This window comes from Thamnophis elegans, chromosome 10, assembly GCF_009769535.1.
Source record: "Thamnophis elegans isolate rThaEle1 chromosome 10, rThaEle1.pri, whole genome shotgun sequence".
Taxonomy (NCBI): Eukaryota; Metazoa; Chordata; class Lepidosauria; order Squamata; family Colubridae; genus Thamnophis; species Thamnophis elegans.
This window is the reverse complement of record NC_045550.1, coordinates 5,184,855-5,203,544: the sequence shown is the minus strand read 5'-3', so window position 1 is coordinate 5,203,544 and position 18,690 is coordinate 5,184,855. Positions and strand designations below refer to the sequence as shown.

The following is an 18,690-nucleotide window of genomic DNA, read 5'->3' as shown; positions in this document are numbered from 1 at the left end:
CCCCCCTCCCTCCAGCCTTCCCTCCCCCGACTTCCCAGAACCCATACACGGTATAAATCTTTAACAAAAACAGTCTAGAATATACTTGAAAAAAGAATAGAAAATTGCTAATTTAATGAGAAACATTAAATATGTATCCACTCTGACAAAAATCTTGTGTGTGTGTCACACAGTCACACAAAAGTTGTACCCATCTTGATCAAACACACCCAGATTTTGATATTAATGATAATGATATTCATTATCTAGAAGAAAATAGAGATGCAGCCATTACCCATAAGGAGTTGGAAAGAATCCCAGAATCCACACTTTGCAGAGTCTTGTAAACATCTATGACAAATCTTTTGGTTTACACATGTATAAACTGCAGATCTAGCTCATCATCTTTTGTTCTAAGAGGAATATAAGATCTGAAGAAATTCACAGTGCTGCACTAAAGTTTCAGACAAGAGTCTCTCCACTGCCAGAGTTACTTATATGATTTATAAATTATCCTTGATATATCCTTGATATAAATGGAACACAAAGCATATGCTTTGCCATTGAAGTACTCAGAGCAAAGTAGTAAAAATTAAAATTGTGGAGGGATGTGCTTGTCGCTTTCTCTGTCCCTCATTTCCTACTGCAGGTCATATATCTACTGTAAGTGGGTGATTTCATCTTTATGGCAGATGCCATATTTTGCAATCATTCATATGAATTTCAATAAGGGACTGTGTTGTTTCTATAATGTGTGAATAAACATAGACAGTCAAGCATCTGATTATAAAATACAGAATTTAGTACATATCACATTGAGCTTGTGAAATAAATTGAGGATTGGATAACAACTCTGTATTTACTCTACCAGTGTGCCTTTGTGTTAATTCAAGTGAGGTGTGTCATTAATAACTTGGCATGTCATTATGGCTCTTTTTACATTGTAACATAAAACATTTTCCAGAAGCTGTCTTAGGAAGAAACAGCTACACAGGCTGAAGACTGTTTAACAATTGTACAGTTAACCCAGGGGTGGGTTCCTGCCAGTTCTAACGGGATTGGGCGGCATATAAATTCCATTAAACTTAAACTTAAATTTAAAGCTCTTCTATAGAAGAGGTTCCACAAATCTACAGTGCCGTTTAGAACCGGTTCCAGCTCCCTCCCCCTCCCCCATCTGCCCATCATCAAGATGAAGAGCGAGAGGAGGAATTCTGGGAGTTGAAGTCCACAAGTCTTAAAGCTGTCAAGTTTGAACACCCCTGGGGTTTTTTTTCCCTAAATAGTTAGGGGTGCAAGGGTCTTGTAACTTGACAGCTTTAAGACTTGCATGCTTCAAATGCCAGAATTTCTGAGCCAACATTTTGGTTGCTAAGCAAGAGCGTTGTTAAGTGAGTTTCACCACATTTTACAAGTTGGCTATGTCCACCCAGTCACATGGCTGGAAAGCCACTCCCACCCAGTCACATGGCTGGAAGGCCACTCCCACAAAGCTGGCCATACCTTCAGAAGAGGTTCTAAAATTTTTTGAAACCCACCACTGAGTTAACCAATCAGGTTCATCCGATATCCTAAGAAAGGATGGCTTTATGCTATTTGTTTTTTCAAATATAACTCAAATCGTGAGGTCTAATTTGAGAAATAGTCAAATAAGCAGCTTTACAAGGAAAATGCAAGATTTCAACCAGACATCATCGAAAGGACCAATGGCTGGATAATTTTTAAAAAGTATTTCCAAAGGAAGTAACAACTTGTTTGTAGAGGGCACAGCATAATAATTCCATAATCACAAAACTGCCAAGTAAAACATTATAGAGTTACTTTCCCTTTGAAAAATATACAGTAAGATTTTTTTTAAAAAAAATAGAACGCTCTGGTCAATGTCATTCCTTATTCCAAAGGCGAAGCAATGCTAACTCAATTTATCAAGCTTGACACTCACTTCTAACTATATTCCAGAGTTATCTGCTATGCAAACTCTGTGGAAGCTGTATTCTACTACTGTTCCTATTGAAAACTCAGCAGTCAAGGGGAGTACTTAAAATCAGTTTACATTTGCCTCTGGTTCATCTATTATTCCATTTCCTTTTAAATTGCTACCTCATTAATAACAATTAACTTGACAGCAAAGGGTCTGGATTTCACAATTTACTGTGTAGGACTTGATGTCAAACCGGTGATTTAAGAAAACAAGAGAATGCCAGAGAGAAGGAAGGTCACCCTGGTTTCACATTTAAGGGAGAAAAAAGAGCAAAAGTTGTAACGTGCTTTGTAGCTTTTGCCAAAGTTAAAGAAAATTGTAGCTAAGAAGCCAAACTAAATTAGTTTGTGCCTAGATTGTTGCACTAAACACAGCATCTATTCCTAACAATAAGTGAATCATGATAAATCACCGACATTACCGTTGGAAGCATTTTGCTTGCAATCAGTTTCCAAGTTGTCTCCTCTACTCTTCAGATTAAATGGATGCTGCTGGACAAATATTCAGAAAATCTTCAAGAAAGGTCTAGCCTTCACAGCATGATAAGGGATTTTCATTAGTGTAAAGATTATGCTAGGACCAGAGGTGGGTTCCTACCAGTTCGCACCTATTTGGTGGAACCGGTTTGTCAAATCTACCGAACCGGTTAGAAGAGGTTCCACCAGTGGACCCGGAAAGCAGGCCACACCTACAGAAGAGGTTCCAAAAGTTTTTGAAACCCACCACTGGTCCTTGGATATGATTATTCTACACTATCATGCTCATATTTATAAAACTCAGTGCCTCTGTGAAAGGTAAGGATGGCTACTGCGTTTGTGGTGCAATCAGAACATTGCGTGTGTTGAAGTTGTTTTAACGCAAACCAAAGATGCCTTTTAAGAAACAAGTTCACATCCTATTCTTATGCATGCCAGTGCTGTGTGTGAGGTAATTTAAGGTGGTTCTGACAAGTGTCGTCGGCATCTTCATATCTGGTCACATGGGCGGCAAGCCACTCCCACAAAGGAGGCCACACCCACAGAGTAGGTTCGAACAATTTTTGAAACCCACCACTGGCTAGGACTTACCTAATATTTAAATAACTATTCCCAAAGCTAGAGTTTTTCCCCTTTTCCCTGATTTCAAAGCATTTTTATAATGCAAAATGGGGAAAAACCAAAATTGAAATCCTAGAAGATAGAACCGTTGCAACAGAACACAACATTGGTGTTTTATTAACAGGTAGAGTGGTAGATACATTGTTCTCACACACAGAAACACTACCCAAAGAAATGTTTGCCAAAAGAAGTTTCCCAGAGGTGTCAATCAATAGGCATCTTGTAAGCATTTAATTATTTTCTGGCACCCTGCTATATAAAACCACAGCTGGAAGCACTAGTATTTCATTCTAGGCTGTTTTGACAAAGCTTTTTGCCAAGAAATCAAAAATTTACTATGGAAAGGACTGAGCCAGTGAAACAACTTCATTTTTTATCATGGTATTTTATATACATATGGGAATACACACACACACACACACACAGAGAGAGAGAGAGAGAGAGAGAAAAAAATTCTATACATGTTCTTGTCAGAAAGGATATATAGAAGAAGTTAAGACAGTTTTTACTACAGATAGAAGTCTGATAACATTAGTTTTGAAAATTAGAAATTTGTGATCTATGTCAGCAATGCACTGATGGAAGAATATATAGCTCTTGCCTTACCTCACAAATAGAGAACAAAATAACATTAGTCACTGGCAAACTAGTCACTGATACACGCAGCACCATTAACTAAAACCTTCCAATTACTAATCTGTGTCCTGTATCTTGACTGTTTCCTGTGTGTATGTAGCAGTGGTGGGTTTCAAATTTTTTTTGAACCTACTCTGTGGGTGTGGCCTCCTTTGTGGGAGTGGCTTGCCAGCCATGTGACCTGCTGGGAGTGGCTTGTCGGCCATGTGTTTTCTTTCTTTCTTTCTTTCTTTCTTTCTTTCTTCTCTTTCTTTCTTTCTTTCTTTTCTTTCTTTCTTTCTTTCTTCTTTCTTTCTTTCTCTCTCTCTCTCTCTCTTTCCTTCCTTTTGTCTCTCTGTCCCTTTTTCCTTTTTTTCTTTCATCTCTCTCACTTTTTCTTTCTTTTTTCCTTTTTTTCTTTCTTCCTTTCTTCTCTTTTTCTTTCTCTCTCTCTCTTTCTCTCTCTCTCTTTCTGTGTGTGTGTGTGGTGTGTGTGTGAGTGAGTGAGTGTGGGTTTCAAAATTTTTTGGAACCTCTTCTGTAGGTGTGGCCTGCTTTCTGGTGGAACCTCTTCTAACCGGTTCGGTAGATTTGACGAACCGGTTCTACCAAACTGGTGCAAAACTGGTAGGGAACCTACCTCTGGTATGTAGGATATAGTTGGCTTGACAGGTAATTGCTAGATTGGAGGATCTAGCTGACATAGAATAGGCTGTACATGATTGACATGTCATATGAATCACATATGTGTCATATAGCTAAAATGTCCTTCAGCTGACTGTATCCATAGTCTATGGAAAGAGAAAATCTATACCATCACAAGCACATACACATCAAGTAGGTTTGTGTGTATGTATACATTGGTTATTTATCTCTTTCCTGTTACATTAAAAAAAAACCTAGAGAATGAAGCAACACTTATAGCATCTACCTTACATGAAGAATAAGCAAACAGTATGGCTTAATCCATCATCTTAAAATAACTTTCATTAAAGAAAGCAGCTGCTTTAAATTTAGATCTATTTATAAAAGGAAAAAGAAGACAAATGACATCGCATTAATCAGCAAAGGTCTGGGTTTTCACAAAGAGTAAACATCTTTCTCAGCAGTCACATTATTAGTTGGATGCTCACATTGCTGTGCTTATTTTTTTCTGTTTGTTTATTAGATTTGTATAGCTACCCATGTGGAGTTTTTCGGCGCTCTGTGAGCTTGGTTGATGCTTGCAAATGTTTCATTAGCCAGTAAGTAAGATCAGACTCGCATGGATGATGATACCTAGTTGAATAATGAAATGTCTGCAACTCAGCCACGTTCAGAAAGCACCAAGAACTCTACAGTTCAACCCTGATCTACAGGGTTGAAGGATTAAACACACCGATACCCATGACATATAACCCGAAGCATCTCAAGATATACAACATCATCTCTCACAGAACAAAAGAAGCACATGAACAACAGCAGAATTTATCTAGCCATTGACTAGAACTTATCTGGCCTGACCCAAATATCTGAGGAAAGAGTCCATTCTTCAGGACCCTACAAAAGGCTTTCAGGATTAAAGCCATATCAATCACCAAATGCCTCTTCCTTTTTAAAAAATACACACACACACAAAACACACACACACGCGCGCCAGAGGTGGGTTCCCTACCAGTTCGCACCTATTCGGTAGAAGCGGTTCGTCAAATCTACCGAACCGGTTACAAGAGTTCCACCAGTGGACCCGGAAAGCAGGCCACACCTACAGAAGAGGTTCAAAAAAATTTTGAAACCCACCACTGGTCCTTGGATATGATTATTCTACACTATCATGCTCATATTTATAAAACTCAGTGCCTCTGTGAAAGGTAAGGATGACTACTGCGTTTGTGGTGCAATCAGAACATTGCGTGTGTTGAAGTTGTTTTAACGCAAACCAAAGATGCCTTTTAAAAAACAAGTTTACATCCTATTCTTATGCATGCCAGTGCTGTGTGTGAGGTAATTTAAGGTGGTTCTGACAAGTGTCGTCGGCATCTTCATATCCGGTCACATGGGTGGCAAGCCACTCCCATCTGGTCACATGGGCGGCAAGCCACTCCACAAAGGAGGCCACACCCACAGAGTAGGTTCAAACAATTTTTGAAACCCACCACTGGCACACACACACACGCACAAGGTGTTTATACATAGCAAGTTAGCCTAACTAGGAAAATGCTTAGCTAAGTACTTTATTTTGATATGCTGATGGGTTTTTTTTTGGGGGGGGGAGTGGTGTGTGTTTCTTTTACGTATATAAAGAATTATTTTGTTTCAACATGCATTCAGTCACAAGTATTCCACTCTAAGCATTAAAAATAAAAGTCTAACGTCATTAACGCTTCACTGTAGGCATTAGGTCCTTTGATTTCACTTGAGGGCCACATCAGGGTGGTGTTTGACCTCAGAGGGTGTGTGTGTGTGTGACCAGCTCGATGCCACTTGTGTCGGGGGCACCTGTGGTGGCTCAAGTGCTCTGCCTCCAGCAAAAAATGGACTCAGGGGCCTGCGTGTGGCTGAGGTACCGTGGGCCAGCCCATCGCTGTTTCCAGGGTGGCCCTGCAGGCCATATCTACGCACTCTATGGCTGGATCCAGCCGACAGGCTTGAGTTTGACACCCCTACATTAGGCAAAAAAGCATTCACATGTGAGGTAGCAGGCTGAACCAAAGTAGGCCTCAAGCCTGAACCAAACTAGGGTTTCATGATATTAAGCTTTAACTGTTCATATATAGAAATTGCAAAGGTTTGCTTTAGGACATGGTGCGGTTAGACACGGGTTAGAAGGAAGTCTGCACATGAAATCTGCTGAAGCAAAAGTCTCCATTTTAATATATCTGCTGGCTTGACTGTAAAATCTGCCTGGAAAGACACAATTCACTTCCCAAATGTATGCTATAGTTGACCGTTGGCTGACTAGGTATTATAACTTCCTGTAGACATAATATTGCTGTAACTCAGGGGCAAATCTTGAGGGGTGTTTTCCAAAACTAGCAGATGGCTTAGCTAAAAGCTAAAAACTATATAAGGGATTTCCTGCCTGTCACTCATTGTTCAGGCCAATTATTCTTTGCTATGAACCTGCGCAAATAAACTATTTCTTCCCTGAAGAGCTGGCTTGCGTGTCCTGTTTTTTCTACAAACACATGTTGGAAAATAAAATAAGGAAGCGTGGGAAAATCTGGACATTGTTTAAAGTTATAAACTATGACTTTTTTCTATTGGAAAAAATTAAAGATACTTTAATGGTGTTAAAATGTTTAATAGCAAATGAACAATGATTGCACTGCAGCTGTACCGTGTTGATTTCAAGAATTTAAATGAGATGCTGACATAAGACTATTCTGACATTTCATGCTTGTTTCTTACCATTGAAAATGGGGAGGCATTAAACTATATCCCTGTGATTTTTTTTTTGTTTAAAAAAATTGCAAGTTCCATTGCTGGCAAAACAGCAAGCCTGTCACAACTAATTTATTGGGCAGGACTGTGTTTGTATGTATGTGTATTTAAATCAGACTGGGCTGGAAACATAGATGCTGCAGAATTTAATTAGGAATGGTTTACCTTGCCAAGATAATTTCATTTCCTAAAAATCATTAAATAGATAAATTCAGAACTTTCTGCTGATTCTGCATATAAACATCTATAAACAGCAGCAGGCCTGAGAAATGCAAAAGCATTTCTAATTTAAGAAAAATCAGTTTATCTGGGGTTAACCATTCTTGCCTGCAACATAATAATTGTGTCTGCTTACTGAAGATGTTCAAGCGTATTCATCAATTCTCTCAATTTTAATCCTCCATGCATCCATGATAACAACTACCACATATACAATGGACGGAAATAAGAGGGTTATTGTTTGCCTGAGAAGCCGATGGTACAAGTAGAAATTCAAGCTTCTTCTGGCTTTACCTCATTGTGTCCAGCTTTCCACACAATTTCCTTCCACCTGGCTTTGTTTCCGATGATATCATTCAAGGCAAACAACAAGTACAGCCATAGAAGCCCAATTCAAGAGAAACTTTAAGTAAAACACTGATATACATGGACTGACTGTTTCCAAAGCCTCAAGATATTATTCCTCCATTTCTGCTGGAGCTCAGAATCAGATCGAGGAAAAGCCCAAATTCCAAAGAGGATGTGGTAATTGGAATAGATTTTATTTGTATTCATTGAGTGGAAATATCTCATTTGTTCCACTTCAAATTCGAACTCTCCGGAGAGCCCTGATCTGGATCTATCGCTTAAATCACGGCTACATTATATTATAAATTATGCTCCATTGCCTTCCTGTTTTTCCCCATTTGGTAGGAAATGGGTTTTGTTGTTTGTGTAAGACTGTGATGGAGAGCAGAAGGAGGAGAATAGGATCTGGCCCTAATAATCTATGCAGTTCCCTTCCCCCATTCATACTGTGAAAGTTGATCAATCTTGGAAAATAAATTTTGCTGCTTTGTGATGATGTTTTATGATTTGGCTTAACTAACTGGCTGGCTTAATGCTTCCTTTCATTATATTATGTTTTAGATTTCTTCCTACTTCCAGAGTACCACATTTGGAAGAGGCACCACCATTCCTTTCTTGCATAAATCCTTCCAAGTCTTGAAATCTATCAGATGTACAGATGTGCTGATAAACAGAAATATTTTTTGCTCATAATTTCATGGCACTCTGCCTCAAAATAAGAAAGATGGGTCACTTTATTACAGTAGTAACCTGGTACTCAACTGCTTTGAAACACACCAATTTGTTACTCAGCACATTTTGATGTGAAAATTTTGTCTCTGTACAGAGGTGGGTTCCTACCAGTTAGCACCTATTCGGTAGAACCGGTTCATCAAATCTACCGAACCGGTTAGAAGAGGTTCCACCTGGACCCGTAAAGCAGGCCACACCTACAGAAGAGGTTCCAAAACTGCTCTGTACTCAGTGTTTCTTTGGTGCTCCACACACCTAGAACTTGATGGTGTTGGTGCCTGGTGTACACTATTCCTTACAGGAAAAAATTGTTTGGTATTCATTATTTTTGATTGTATCACCTGGAACCAATTAACAATGGGTACCGAGGTATCACTGTAGTTAGAAGAAAAACTTTAAAGAAACGTAGCTAAAAATAAGGCAAATTAAAGTCATTCCTAAGATGTTTCAGAATATCTGAGAACATTTTTGAAGTTCTGGAGCTAATCCTCAGAGTGGACTGGATTGTCTGTTTCTAATACACATAATGCAGATAGGAATGAATCTTTTTCTTTTTTAACTTATAAAAAGGTTAGCCTGATTTTCACGAAAGTAACTCCTGTTCTAGGAGAATAAAAAAATAAAATAAACTGGATATTACTATTTATTAAGAATGTATAAGTCTATGTTGTTTTCCACAAGGAGAAAGTCATACAGGACTGAGTATCTAAGCAAGGACCTTGTATTTCAAGAATCAAACTTTAGGATATGTCCTCCCTATTGGAATTAAAATAGAGCACCCACATTAAACTCAATCACCCACAAAGATAGGCTTGAATATGGGCTCTTAAAAAAGGGCAGAAGCTTGTTTCTGATCTCATTATGTGTAGAAGTGAACGTCATATGTATTGGAAATCATCGTTCAGAGAGGCCCAAAGCCTCTCCAGAGAGTTAAAGCTTTCGATGTACATCAATTGGCAGTGTTTAGGTAGGTTACTTGCCAAAACAAATACATGGCTTTAAACTTCCACTGTGTTATTGTTCCCAAGCTACTCATATGAAATGAAAGATGAAAGAATAGTTTTAAGCAAGCAGGATACAAATGATGTATGGTGTATTGCTAATATCATTGCCTTTGAATAGCATCATATGGCCCTCTCTTTTATCTTGGAATTTTCATTGAAGATTGCTTCAAAGAAGCTGAATTCTTAATACACCAACTATTTAAATAATCTGTTATAAATCATGTTCAGGATAATCTTTAGTTGTTACTGTTGCAGTTGCTTGGTCAAAAACTTATTTTAAAAACCTATTCCATTTTAATACATGGCAGAACATAGTCACATGTGCCCATACATTCTTTCTCCATATTATAAGTTGGGACCAGGAATCATAGTAATAAATGAAGCAGATGATGCTCAGTATCTTGAATACAGCTCCATTGTGATTTTTGAATGACGACACTTGTTTAAACAATACCTTTTCAACAGTATCACATTTTATCTAGAGGTAGTCCTCAATTTACAACCACAATTGAGTCCAAAATTCCTAAGTTGCTGTGAGACATTTGTTAAGTGAGTTTTGTCCCACTTTACTATCCTTCTTGTCACAGTTGTTAAGTGAATCATTCAGTTCTTAAGTTAGTAACACTATTAATAACACCACTATTTTTTTGGATACTCAACAGAGGTGGGTTCCTACCAGTTCGCACCTATTCGGTAGAACCAGTTCGTCAAATCTACCGAACCGGTTAGAAGAGGTTCCACCAGTGGACCCGGAAAGCAGGCCACACCTACAGAAGAGGTTCCCAAAAATTTTGAAACCCACCACTGGTCCTTGGATATGATTATTCTACACTATCATGCTCATATTTATAAACTCAGTGCCTCTGTGAAAGGTAAGGATGACTACTGCGTTTGTGGTGCAATCAGAACATTGTGTGTGTTGAAGTTGTTTTAACGCAAACCAAAGATGCCTTTAAAAAACAAGTTTACATCCTATTCTTATGCATGCCAGTGCTGTGTGTAAGGTAATTTAAGGTGGTTCTGACAAGTGTCATCGGCATCTTCATATCCGGTCACATGGGCAGCAAGCCACTCCCATCCGGTCACATGGACAGCAAGCCACTCCCATCCGGTCACATGGGCTGCAAGCCCCTCCCACAAAGGAGGCCACACCCACAGAGTAGGTTCGAACAATTTTTGAAACCCACCACTGATACTCAAGATGTGTTATTTATTCTTATCACCATTTATGTGATCTTTATGTTATGTTATAAAATATGATCTCACATTTTATTTAAAAAATTGTAGTGCTATAAGCTGTCTCTATTTTACCAAGAAGGACTTCAAGAAATGCCAAAATCCCTATTTAAATCCAAAGAATGGTAAAATACATCTAGCATTTGAATTGCAACCACAGGCTTGCAATTCAGTTCAGCAGGCTTGAACTGCTACTGAGTTGGAAAGGATGACAAAGACATTAGTATTATAATGAATCTGTGTTGGGAGCAAAGTCTTTAAAGCTTGAAGGAGCCTTTTCAAAGAAGTATTAAATCCAGAAAGAAGTGTGCCATGATTGTGTCCTCCCCCCCACTCCTTTTCAATGTCCACACTGAAAATATTGGATGAACTAAGCACTGGACCAGGACTGAATATGAGGATGTGAAAATAAACAAGATATGCAGAGGATATTGTACTCCTGGTAGAAAAAGGAAAGAATCAGGAGCTTCTAACTGAGAATACACCAAGTAAAAACTTTGGGTCATATAAAATTTTTTTTTTTAAAGGGGTAAAAAAATCTCCAAAATTTTATACAAGCCAAGAACTGTATCTATCTTGGACACTTGTTCACAGAAGATAGGAAGACAGCTGGTGAAATGAAGAGGAAAATAGAAATTGTCAGGAATATCCTTAGAAAGGAAAGCTTTTCTAAGCATGAAGAATAATCTGACCTCAAGGAAAATTGACTTAAAATTAAGAGTAAGAATGACTAATTAGAACATCTGGTGAATTCTTCTTTGTAACTGTGAGACATGAACCATATTCAAGGAGGCTTTGAAAAGAGGCATTTAGGATGAATAAAAAGATCAAATCCTCAAGTCCAGGGGATGTCATGGGAATAAAGAAGCCTCAAAAAGGCCATCGAAGAAAGATAATTGAGTCATTGTTAGGTCATATACTCACGTCTATAAAAAGATTGCTGGAAGAAATCAGGGAAAGAAGGAAGCAATGAACTGAAAAATTTGGAATAGTAATATACATATTTATTTATTTATTAGACTTATATACCGCTTCATAGGGCTTTCAGCCCTCTCTAAGTGGTTTACAGATTTTTTTAGCAAATTGAGTCAACAACTTGCCCCCACAGTCCGGGTCCTCATTTCACCCACCTCGGAAGGATAGAAGGCTGAGTCGACCTTGAGCCGGTGAGATTAGAACTGCTGAACTGCAGATCACAGTCAGCTGAAGTGGCCTGCAGTACTGCACCCTAACCACTGCGCCACCTCAGCTCTTCTTTATATACATATATAAACTGGACGGGTCTCACTTATGAAGACTGCAAGTGTGGCAGATAGGCACATTCAAGGTTTTGCTTACATCTCCAAATGCTCTAAAGTACCTTTCTGGAATCAAATCTGAAGTTCTGCACAGCCGTAATAAGAAAGATGGCAGATTTTTTGACAACTGTCTAAAACCAAAAGTAATTATTTTCCAAGCAAAGTTTTATGGAGAATACAATTCTTATCAAGGCTAGCTTACGTGATTTCAGAAATCCTTATCTGATCTTATTTATACTCAAATTCATGTTGACCAAGACCTATATCTACGAGACCGTCTTCTGCCACACACCTCCCTACGACCGATAAGATCGCACAGGGTGGGCCTTCTCCAGGTGCCATCAGCTAGACAATGTCGGCTGGCGGCCCCTCGGAGGAGGGCCTTCTCTGAGCCGCTCCGGCCCTATGGATTGAACAACCCCCAGAAATCCGGACACTACCCACTCTCATGGCCTTCCGAAAAGCTATCAAAACCTGGCTATTCCAGCAGGCCTGGGGCTGTTGACCTCTTGACCGAGGTCCAGCCCCGATTAGACTGGGTGCATGATGTGTTTCTTTTAATCTGCTTTCTTCTGTTTGTTTTAATCCTTTCTCTTAAAATTTTATTTTCTGTAAGCCGCCCGGAGTCCTTCAGGATTGGGTGGCCTATAAATGTAATAAATAGAATAGAATAATATCAGGGGTGGGAGTTACAGAACAATGCTGTGGCCAATCACAACAATTTGTGTATCAGAAAGCAAATTTAACCTATTGGTGTCTTTCATCCTAAATAGCCTACTAGAATGATTCCTATTATTTCAATTCATCTTTATTTATTGTTTTCTGGACAGGGAGATGACATAATTACTAGACAAAGCAATTAGTGTTAGTCAGTTTTCAACACTCACTCAGCCCCTGCATATACTCCTCAATCCCCCAAACTATCTAGTGAAGTGCAGCAGAAGTCTAGCAAGCGTCACAGTTGTGTTCATGAGGCTATTTGCTGAATCTCTTGTAAATTTGTAATCTACATCAGGGGTCCCTGTTCTGTCCCCCCTCCTTCGCTCGTTCAAAGACAATAGGCAGACAGACTTAAAAGGAAAGAACTTTATCAGTCCTCGGCTCAGACTGGCTGAGAGCCCAAAATAAACATAAATAAAGTCTCTGGCAAGAAGATAACAGAATGCAGAAACAAAACTCTTACAGTACCAAGTTTTCAAGAAGCAAAATCACTTATCCAAGTGTCTCACAAACTCAAACAGAATTGGAACTGAATTCTCCAAAAACGAATTACGAACGTTGACTTCTGCAACCAGGGCGTGGCACCATCTGTCCTTTTATCTCCAGAAGACAACACTAATGAGCCCCAGCTGCATTGTTATTCCTGCATCCTGACTCAACTCACAGCAAACGTCTGCTGAGTCACAACAGGTCCCCATGCCCTGAGCTGCGGACCAGGGCCGGATCATGGCTGGTTTGGAAGTGGGCAGGCATGAATGGCTGGCTGCACCCATGCATGCAGCTCAACTCATGTGAGCGATGTTTGCACAGTCCAGTTCCCCATTCCCTGTTCCCCACCCCTGGCCTGACCGCCAAGCCATAAAGGTTGGGAACCGCTGATCTATACCCATTTATTTCCTGTTTGCTGTCTGTTCTTACAATAATTTCAGCATCTGGATCAAAAATGTTGAGCTGAAGCAATTTAATCATGTTCTACTGGGAGGCATGGCCTCTCCTAAGCCTGTAAACTAATTAGGGCTGGGCAAAGGTTACAAATGGCCTGGTTTCAAATTCATTATTAAAATAAAGGGTCATGACATGCTCCCTTCCCCGAGCCACAAATCATTTAATAGAAAACCAAGCAGACAAATATTAACACTATTATGATCATCTTCAAAGACGTTTCTCTGTTAAATAAGCTTTTCCTGATAGTAGTTCATTTAAGCTTTTTGCAAACACTTATATGATGCTATGGTGAAAGTGTAGTGTAGTGTCCCAGAAATTGTTACAGTCTTGTGAGAAGAAGGTTCAAAGTAAAGACACTTAATTATGACTGTTACAATCATGCAATTTGGATGCACTAATAATACAAAAATGTATGCAAATGATACAACATACTGACCTTGTATCAGTATTTGCATGTCAATATATTATTGCTAGCATAAAATGCCAACCAATGTATTGCTATGGGGAAGTAGTAACCTGTTCGTATGAATAGAAAGAAGTCCAAAAGGCAGAAGGTTTTTTTTCAGGAAGATTTCATATGAGAATGAAAACTGAAGATATCTCAACAAGACATGCAAAATAAAGTTCTCATGACAAAATATAGTTCTCAAATAATAGATAGAGTCAGAGGTGGGTTCCTACCAGTTCGCACCTATTCGGTAGAACCGTTCGTCAAATCTACCGAACCGGTTAGAAGAGGTTCCACCATGGACCCGGAAAGCAGGCCACACCTACAGAAAAGGTTCCAAAATTTTTTGAAACCCACCACTGGTCCTTGGATATGATTATTATACACTATCATGCTCATATTTAAAAACTCAGGGCCTCTGTGAAAGGTAAGGATGACTACTGCGTTTGTGGTACAATCAGAACATTGCGTGTGTTGAAATTGTTTTAACGCAAACCAAAGATGCCTTTTAAAAACAAGTTTACATCATATTCTTATGCATGCCAGTGCTGTGTGTGAGGTAATTTAAGATGGTTCTGACAAGTGTCGTCGGCATCTTCATATCCGGTCACATGGGCGGCAAGCCACTCCCATCCGGTCACATGGGCAGCAAGCCACTCCCACAAAGGAGCCACACCCACAGAGTAGGTTCGAACAATTTTTGAAACCCACCACTGGATAGAGTCCATGTGAATTGGGTGTGACAACAGCATCCAGAATGAGAAAAATACCAGAGCAGTGAGGGCTTGCTGAAAGTGAAAGATATATGGGAAATGTAATCTTTGTAATCATTACACCAAATAAGATACATGAACAATAGTGTTCCTCCTCAAATCTTCTGGAACTCCAACCTAATCTGGGCAGTTACTTTCAGCTTGGTGGGTGTGAAAGATGTGGAAATGTGTATTGGTGAAATTTAGTTTCTACAAGTCTTAAGTCTTTGGAGAGAAAAGAAGAAGTAACACTGGTTCTCCTTATTGAGAATGAGCACTGCATGAGAAAATATATCTCATTATTATTATTTTGGAGATCTCATCTGTCCAATCTTGATTATCATTTCTCCTACATTGAATGAGCCGAGGTGGCGCAGTGGTTAAATGCAGCACTGCAGGCTACTTCAGCTGATTGCAGTTCTGCAGTTCGGCTGTTCAAATCTCACTGGCTCAGGGTTGACTCAGCCTTCCATCCTTCCGAGGTGGGTAAAATGAGGACCCGGATTGTTGTTGGGGGCAATATGCTGACTCTGTAAACTGCTTAGAGAGGGCTGAAAGCCCTATGAAGCGGTATATAAGTCTAACTGCTATTGCTATTGCTACATAATATAAAAACAAAATGTAGGAATTGTTGTGACAAATAAGAACACCTCTAGGGAAGTTGTTCAAAGAACTAAGATTATCTTTTCTATTAGGACCATGGTATCTATCAAAAAAAATGTTTGATTTGAAAGGCTGGTAAGCAATTTTGTGAGCTAGTGATTTTTCTGGACTAATTTCTGGGCTAATGAAAATGTCTATTTATAAAATCACCCAAATTTCCTTTAAAAATTCTGATGTAACATTCAACCGGTAATAGAATATTCAACATGGCAGTACACATTCTTGGTCTTGGCTGATTCAGAACTAAGCATTTTCAGCTTCCTGAAGATAACATGAGATGCAAGAGGGGTGAGAAAAGGATATTTATTTCAAACCCAGTGAAACAAGAAAGGAGATTATAATGGACTTGACATCTGGATGTGATTGGTAAACCAGGCTATCATTAGGAAGCACTTGTATTACTATAACCACCTGATTTTGTTTAAACAATAGGCAGCAGAGCAGAAAATAAATTCCATGTATATTCATAAATAAAATCACACTGGCAGCAGTATCTTTAACTAAAGGGCAATGTTCACATTTATGTGCGTGCACACATTTAAAAACAGTGAAAAAGAAGATCAGAACCATCTTCTCAAAAGCAAAAAAAAATGTAACCTACTCCCTTAAATTGAGCTCATCATGATTTAAACAAATTGAACTAGTTAAAACATATTTTTGGATTTCAGGGAAGTTTATTTGGATTTTGCAGAGCTTCAAGCAATAAATGCATGCAATAGAAAAAAAAAGAACAAGTTAAGTCACAAACAAACAAGCAATGAATTCAGGATGAGGACAAAACTATTTGAACCAGCAATAGAACTATTGGGCTGCGACTGGGGTAGAATTGGACAGTTCCGATAACCAAGTGGCGCAGTGGTTAAATGCAGCACTGCAGGCTACTGCTAATCAGCAGTTCAGCGGTTCAAATCCCACCGCTCAGTTGACTCAGCCTTCCATCCTTCCGAGGTGGGTAAAATGAGACCCGGCTTGTTGTTGGGGCAATATGCTGACTCTCTGTAAACCGCTTAGAGAGGCCTGAAAGCCCTATGAAGTGGTATATAAGTCTACTGCTATTGCTATTGCTATTGCTAAATTGTGTGTTCCTAGTAATGTAGTCCAAATATAGTTTGATTTTTACAGCTGCTTCATACTGCAGGTTACGTTTAACTGGTAGTTTACAAGAACTCCCAGATCCTTTTCCTGTGTACTGTTGCTAAGCCAGTTCTCCTCACCATATACTCGTGGCTTTTATTTTTCCTACCTAGATGCAGAACTTCCGTTTCACTTCATTAAATCCACCCTAGTCATTTTAGCCCACTGCTCAGCCTCTCTAGAATAGCAATAGCAATAGCAGTTAGACTTTATACCGCTTCATAGGGCTTTCAGCCCTCTCTAAGCGGTTTACAGAGTCAGCATATTGCCCCCACAGTCTGGTCATCATTTCACCCACCTCGGAAGGATAGAAGGCTGAGTTAACCTTGAGCCGTGAGATTTGAACCGCCGAACTGCAGATAACAGTCAGCTGAAGTAGCCTTCAGTACTGCACTCTACCCACTGCGCCACCTCGGCTCTTAACTTAGAACTTTTGGAATCCACCACTTCTTAAGTATTAGCCATCTCTTCCCATTCCGTATCATCTGTAAATTGTATGCATGCCCCTTCATTCCTCTCCAAACCCTGCAGTGCTCAACCACGGGGCAAAGGGCAAGCCCTGGGACGTTCCACTCAGTACTTCCCTCAGTTGATTAATTATCAGCACTTTGAGTACCATCATTCTGCAATCTTCCATAACCTTCTTTACAACTTTAGTAAGGAGAACATCATGAGAGATCTGTCAAAGGCTTTGCTGAGGGGCAGTATACTATACTCCCTCCATCCCTTGATCTATCAAGCTAACATTGACCAACCCTACAGTGGTTCCTTGGTACTCCTCATTAATTGGTTCTGGGAGGTGTGACGAGTACCAAATATATTTCTTTTCTTCAAAAATTGAAAATTTAGAATATTTTTATTCTAACAAATTATGTAGGATCTCTGCATTAACGTCCAGTTGTTAAGAAGAGCCGAGGTGGCGCAGTGGTTAGAGTGCAGTACTGCAGGCCACTTCAGCTGACTGTTAGCTGCAGTTCGGTGGTTCAAATCTCACCGGCTCATGGTTGACTCAGCCTTCCATCCTTCCGAGGTGGGTAAAATGAGGACCTGGATTGTGTTGGGGGCAATATGCTGACTCTGTAAACCCTTAGAGAGGGCTGAAAGCCCTATGAAGCGGTATATAAGTCTAACTGCTATTGCTAACTGCTATTGCTATTATAAACAGGATGTCTTCTTACAAAGTTTTCAGAGGTATACCTCTCATTTAAAAGGAAAGCTACAATAACAGGCAAATATTTTTTTCAAATACAATTTGCACTTACGCAGTTGAAGGGTTCATAATGCAGCCGCCTTGTCTGCAGTTTTGCAGTTGCAATCTCTTTCCAGTGTATCATGGTTCATACCAAAATTGGGCCTAGTTCATGAGCCAGAGTTACTGCTGCCCCCAATGGATTGTCTGCATGATCCTAAAAATAAAGCACACAAATCTCATTGTAATAAACAATCCAATCCTGGAACACACCCTAATTTATTAAAAATTATTATAGTCTCAGAAAGTGGCATTACCCAATACCTATTACTACTATACTCACACACTTGCTGTTTTCCAAATTCATATTTGCCTTATCTAATTAGGAGTTATACATGCAAACAGCCTTGTAATACTGTTTGAAAGGCAATCATTTTAGGCAGTAATAGAAAGCTATTTTTGTATCAGCAGTTATCAATGTCATAAATGTTGTCTACAGAAAGAACATAATAAAATTATTGAAGAAAATGTTGTTTAAAGAAAATATACTCTGAAAAGCATGAATTACATTAGCAGTGTGTAATATTATTTGAAGTAGTTTGCAGTATGAAGGTGTTATGGCCTGGCAGGAGCCGTTGGAGCTGCCCCAGACTCCACAGCGAGGGGCCTTATGAGTCGCCCTGGAGGATGTGGAAGACCCTGGACAGGGTTCCAACTCCGAGCAGGGCGCAGAGAGACTGGTTGGTCACCAGGTGGCGCCTGAGCCTTGGATCAGTGGAGGAGACAAGAGATGATCCAGAAACCACCTGAGTTGTTCCGGGATGCACGCCGTCGAAGGGCTACTCGGAGTCAAGAACAACTATGTAATTACAGGAGGTAATTACGCTCAGCTGATGCTCTTTAAATC

The 18,690-nt window shown here is 39.5% G+C and overlaps 1 protein-coding gene across 1 annotated transcript in view; it reads right to left on the bottom strand.

Annotated features, from left to right (window-relative positions):
- Positions 1–18,690, bottom strand: part of ADAM12 (ADAM metallopeptidase domain 12) — a 159,407-nt gene that overhangs the window by 85,161 nt on the left and 55,556 nt on the right. Inside the window, 3 exon segments of the mRNA XM_032224824.1 lie at positions 17,857–17,890; positions 17,893–17,946; positions 17,949–18,000. Of these exon segments, the coding sequence (XP_032080715.1) occupies positions 17,857–17,890; positions 17,893–17,946; positions 17,949–18,000 (140 nt within the window).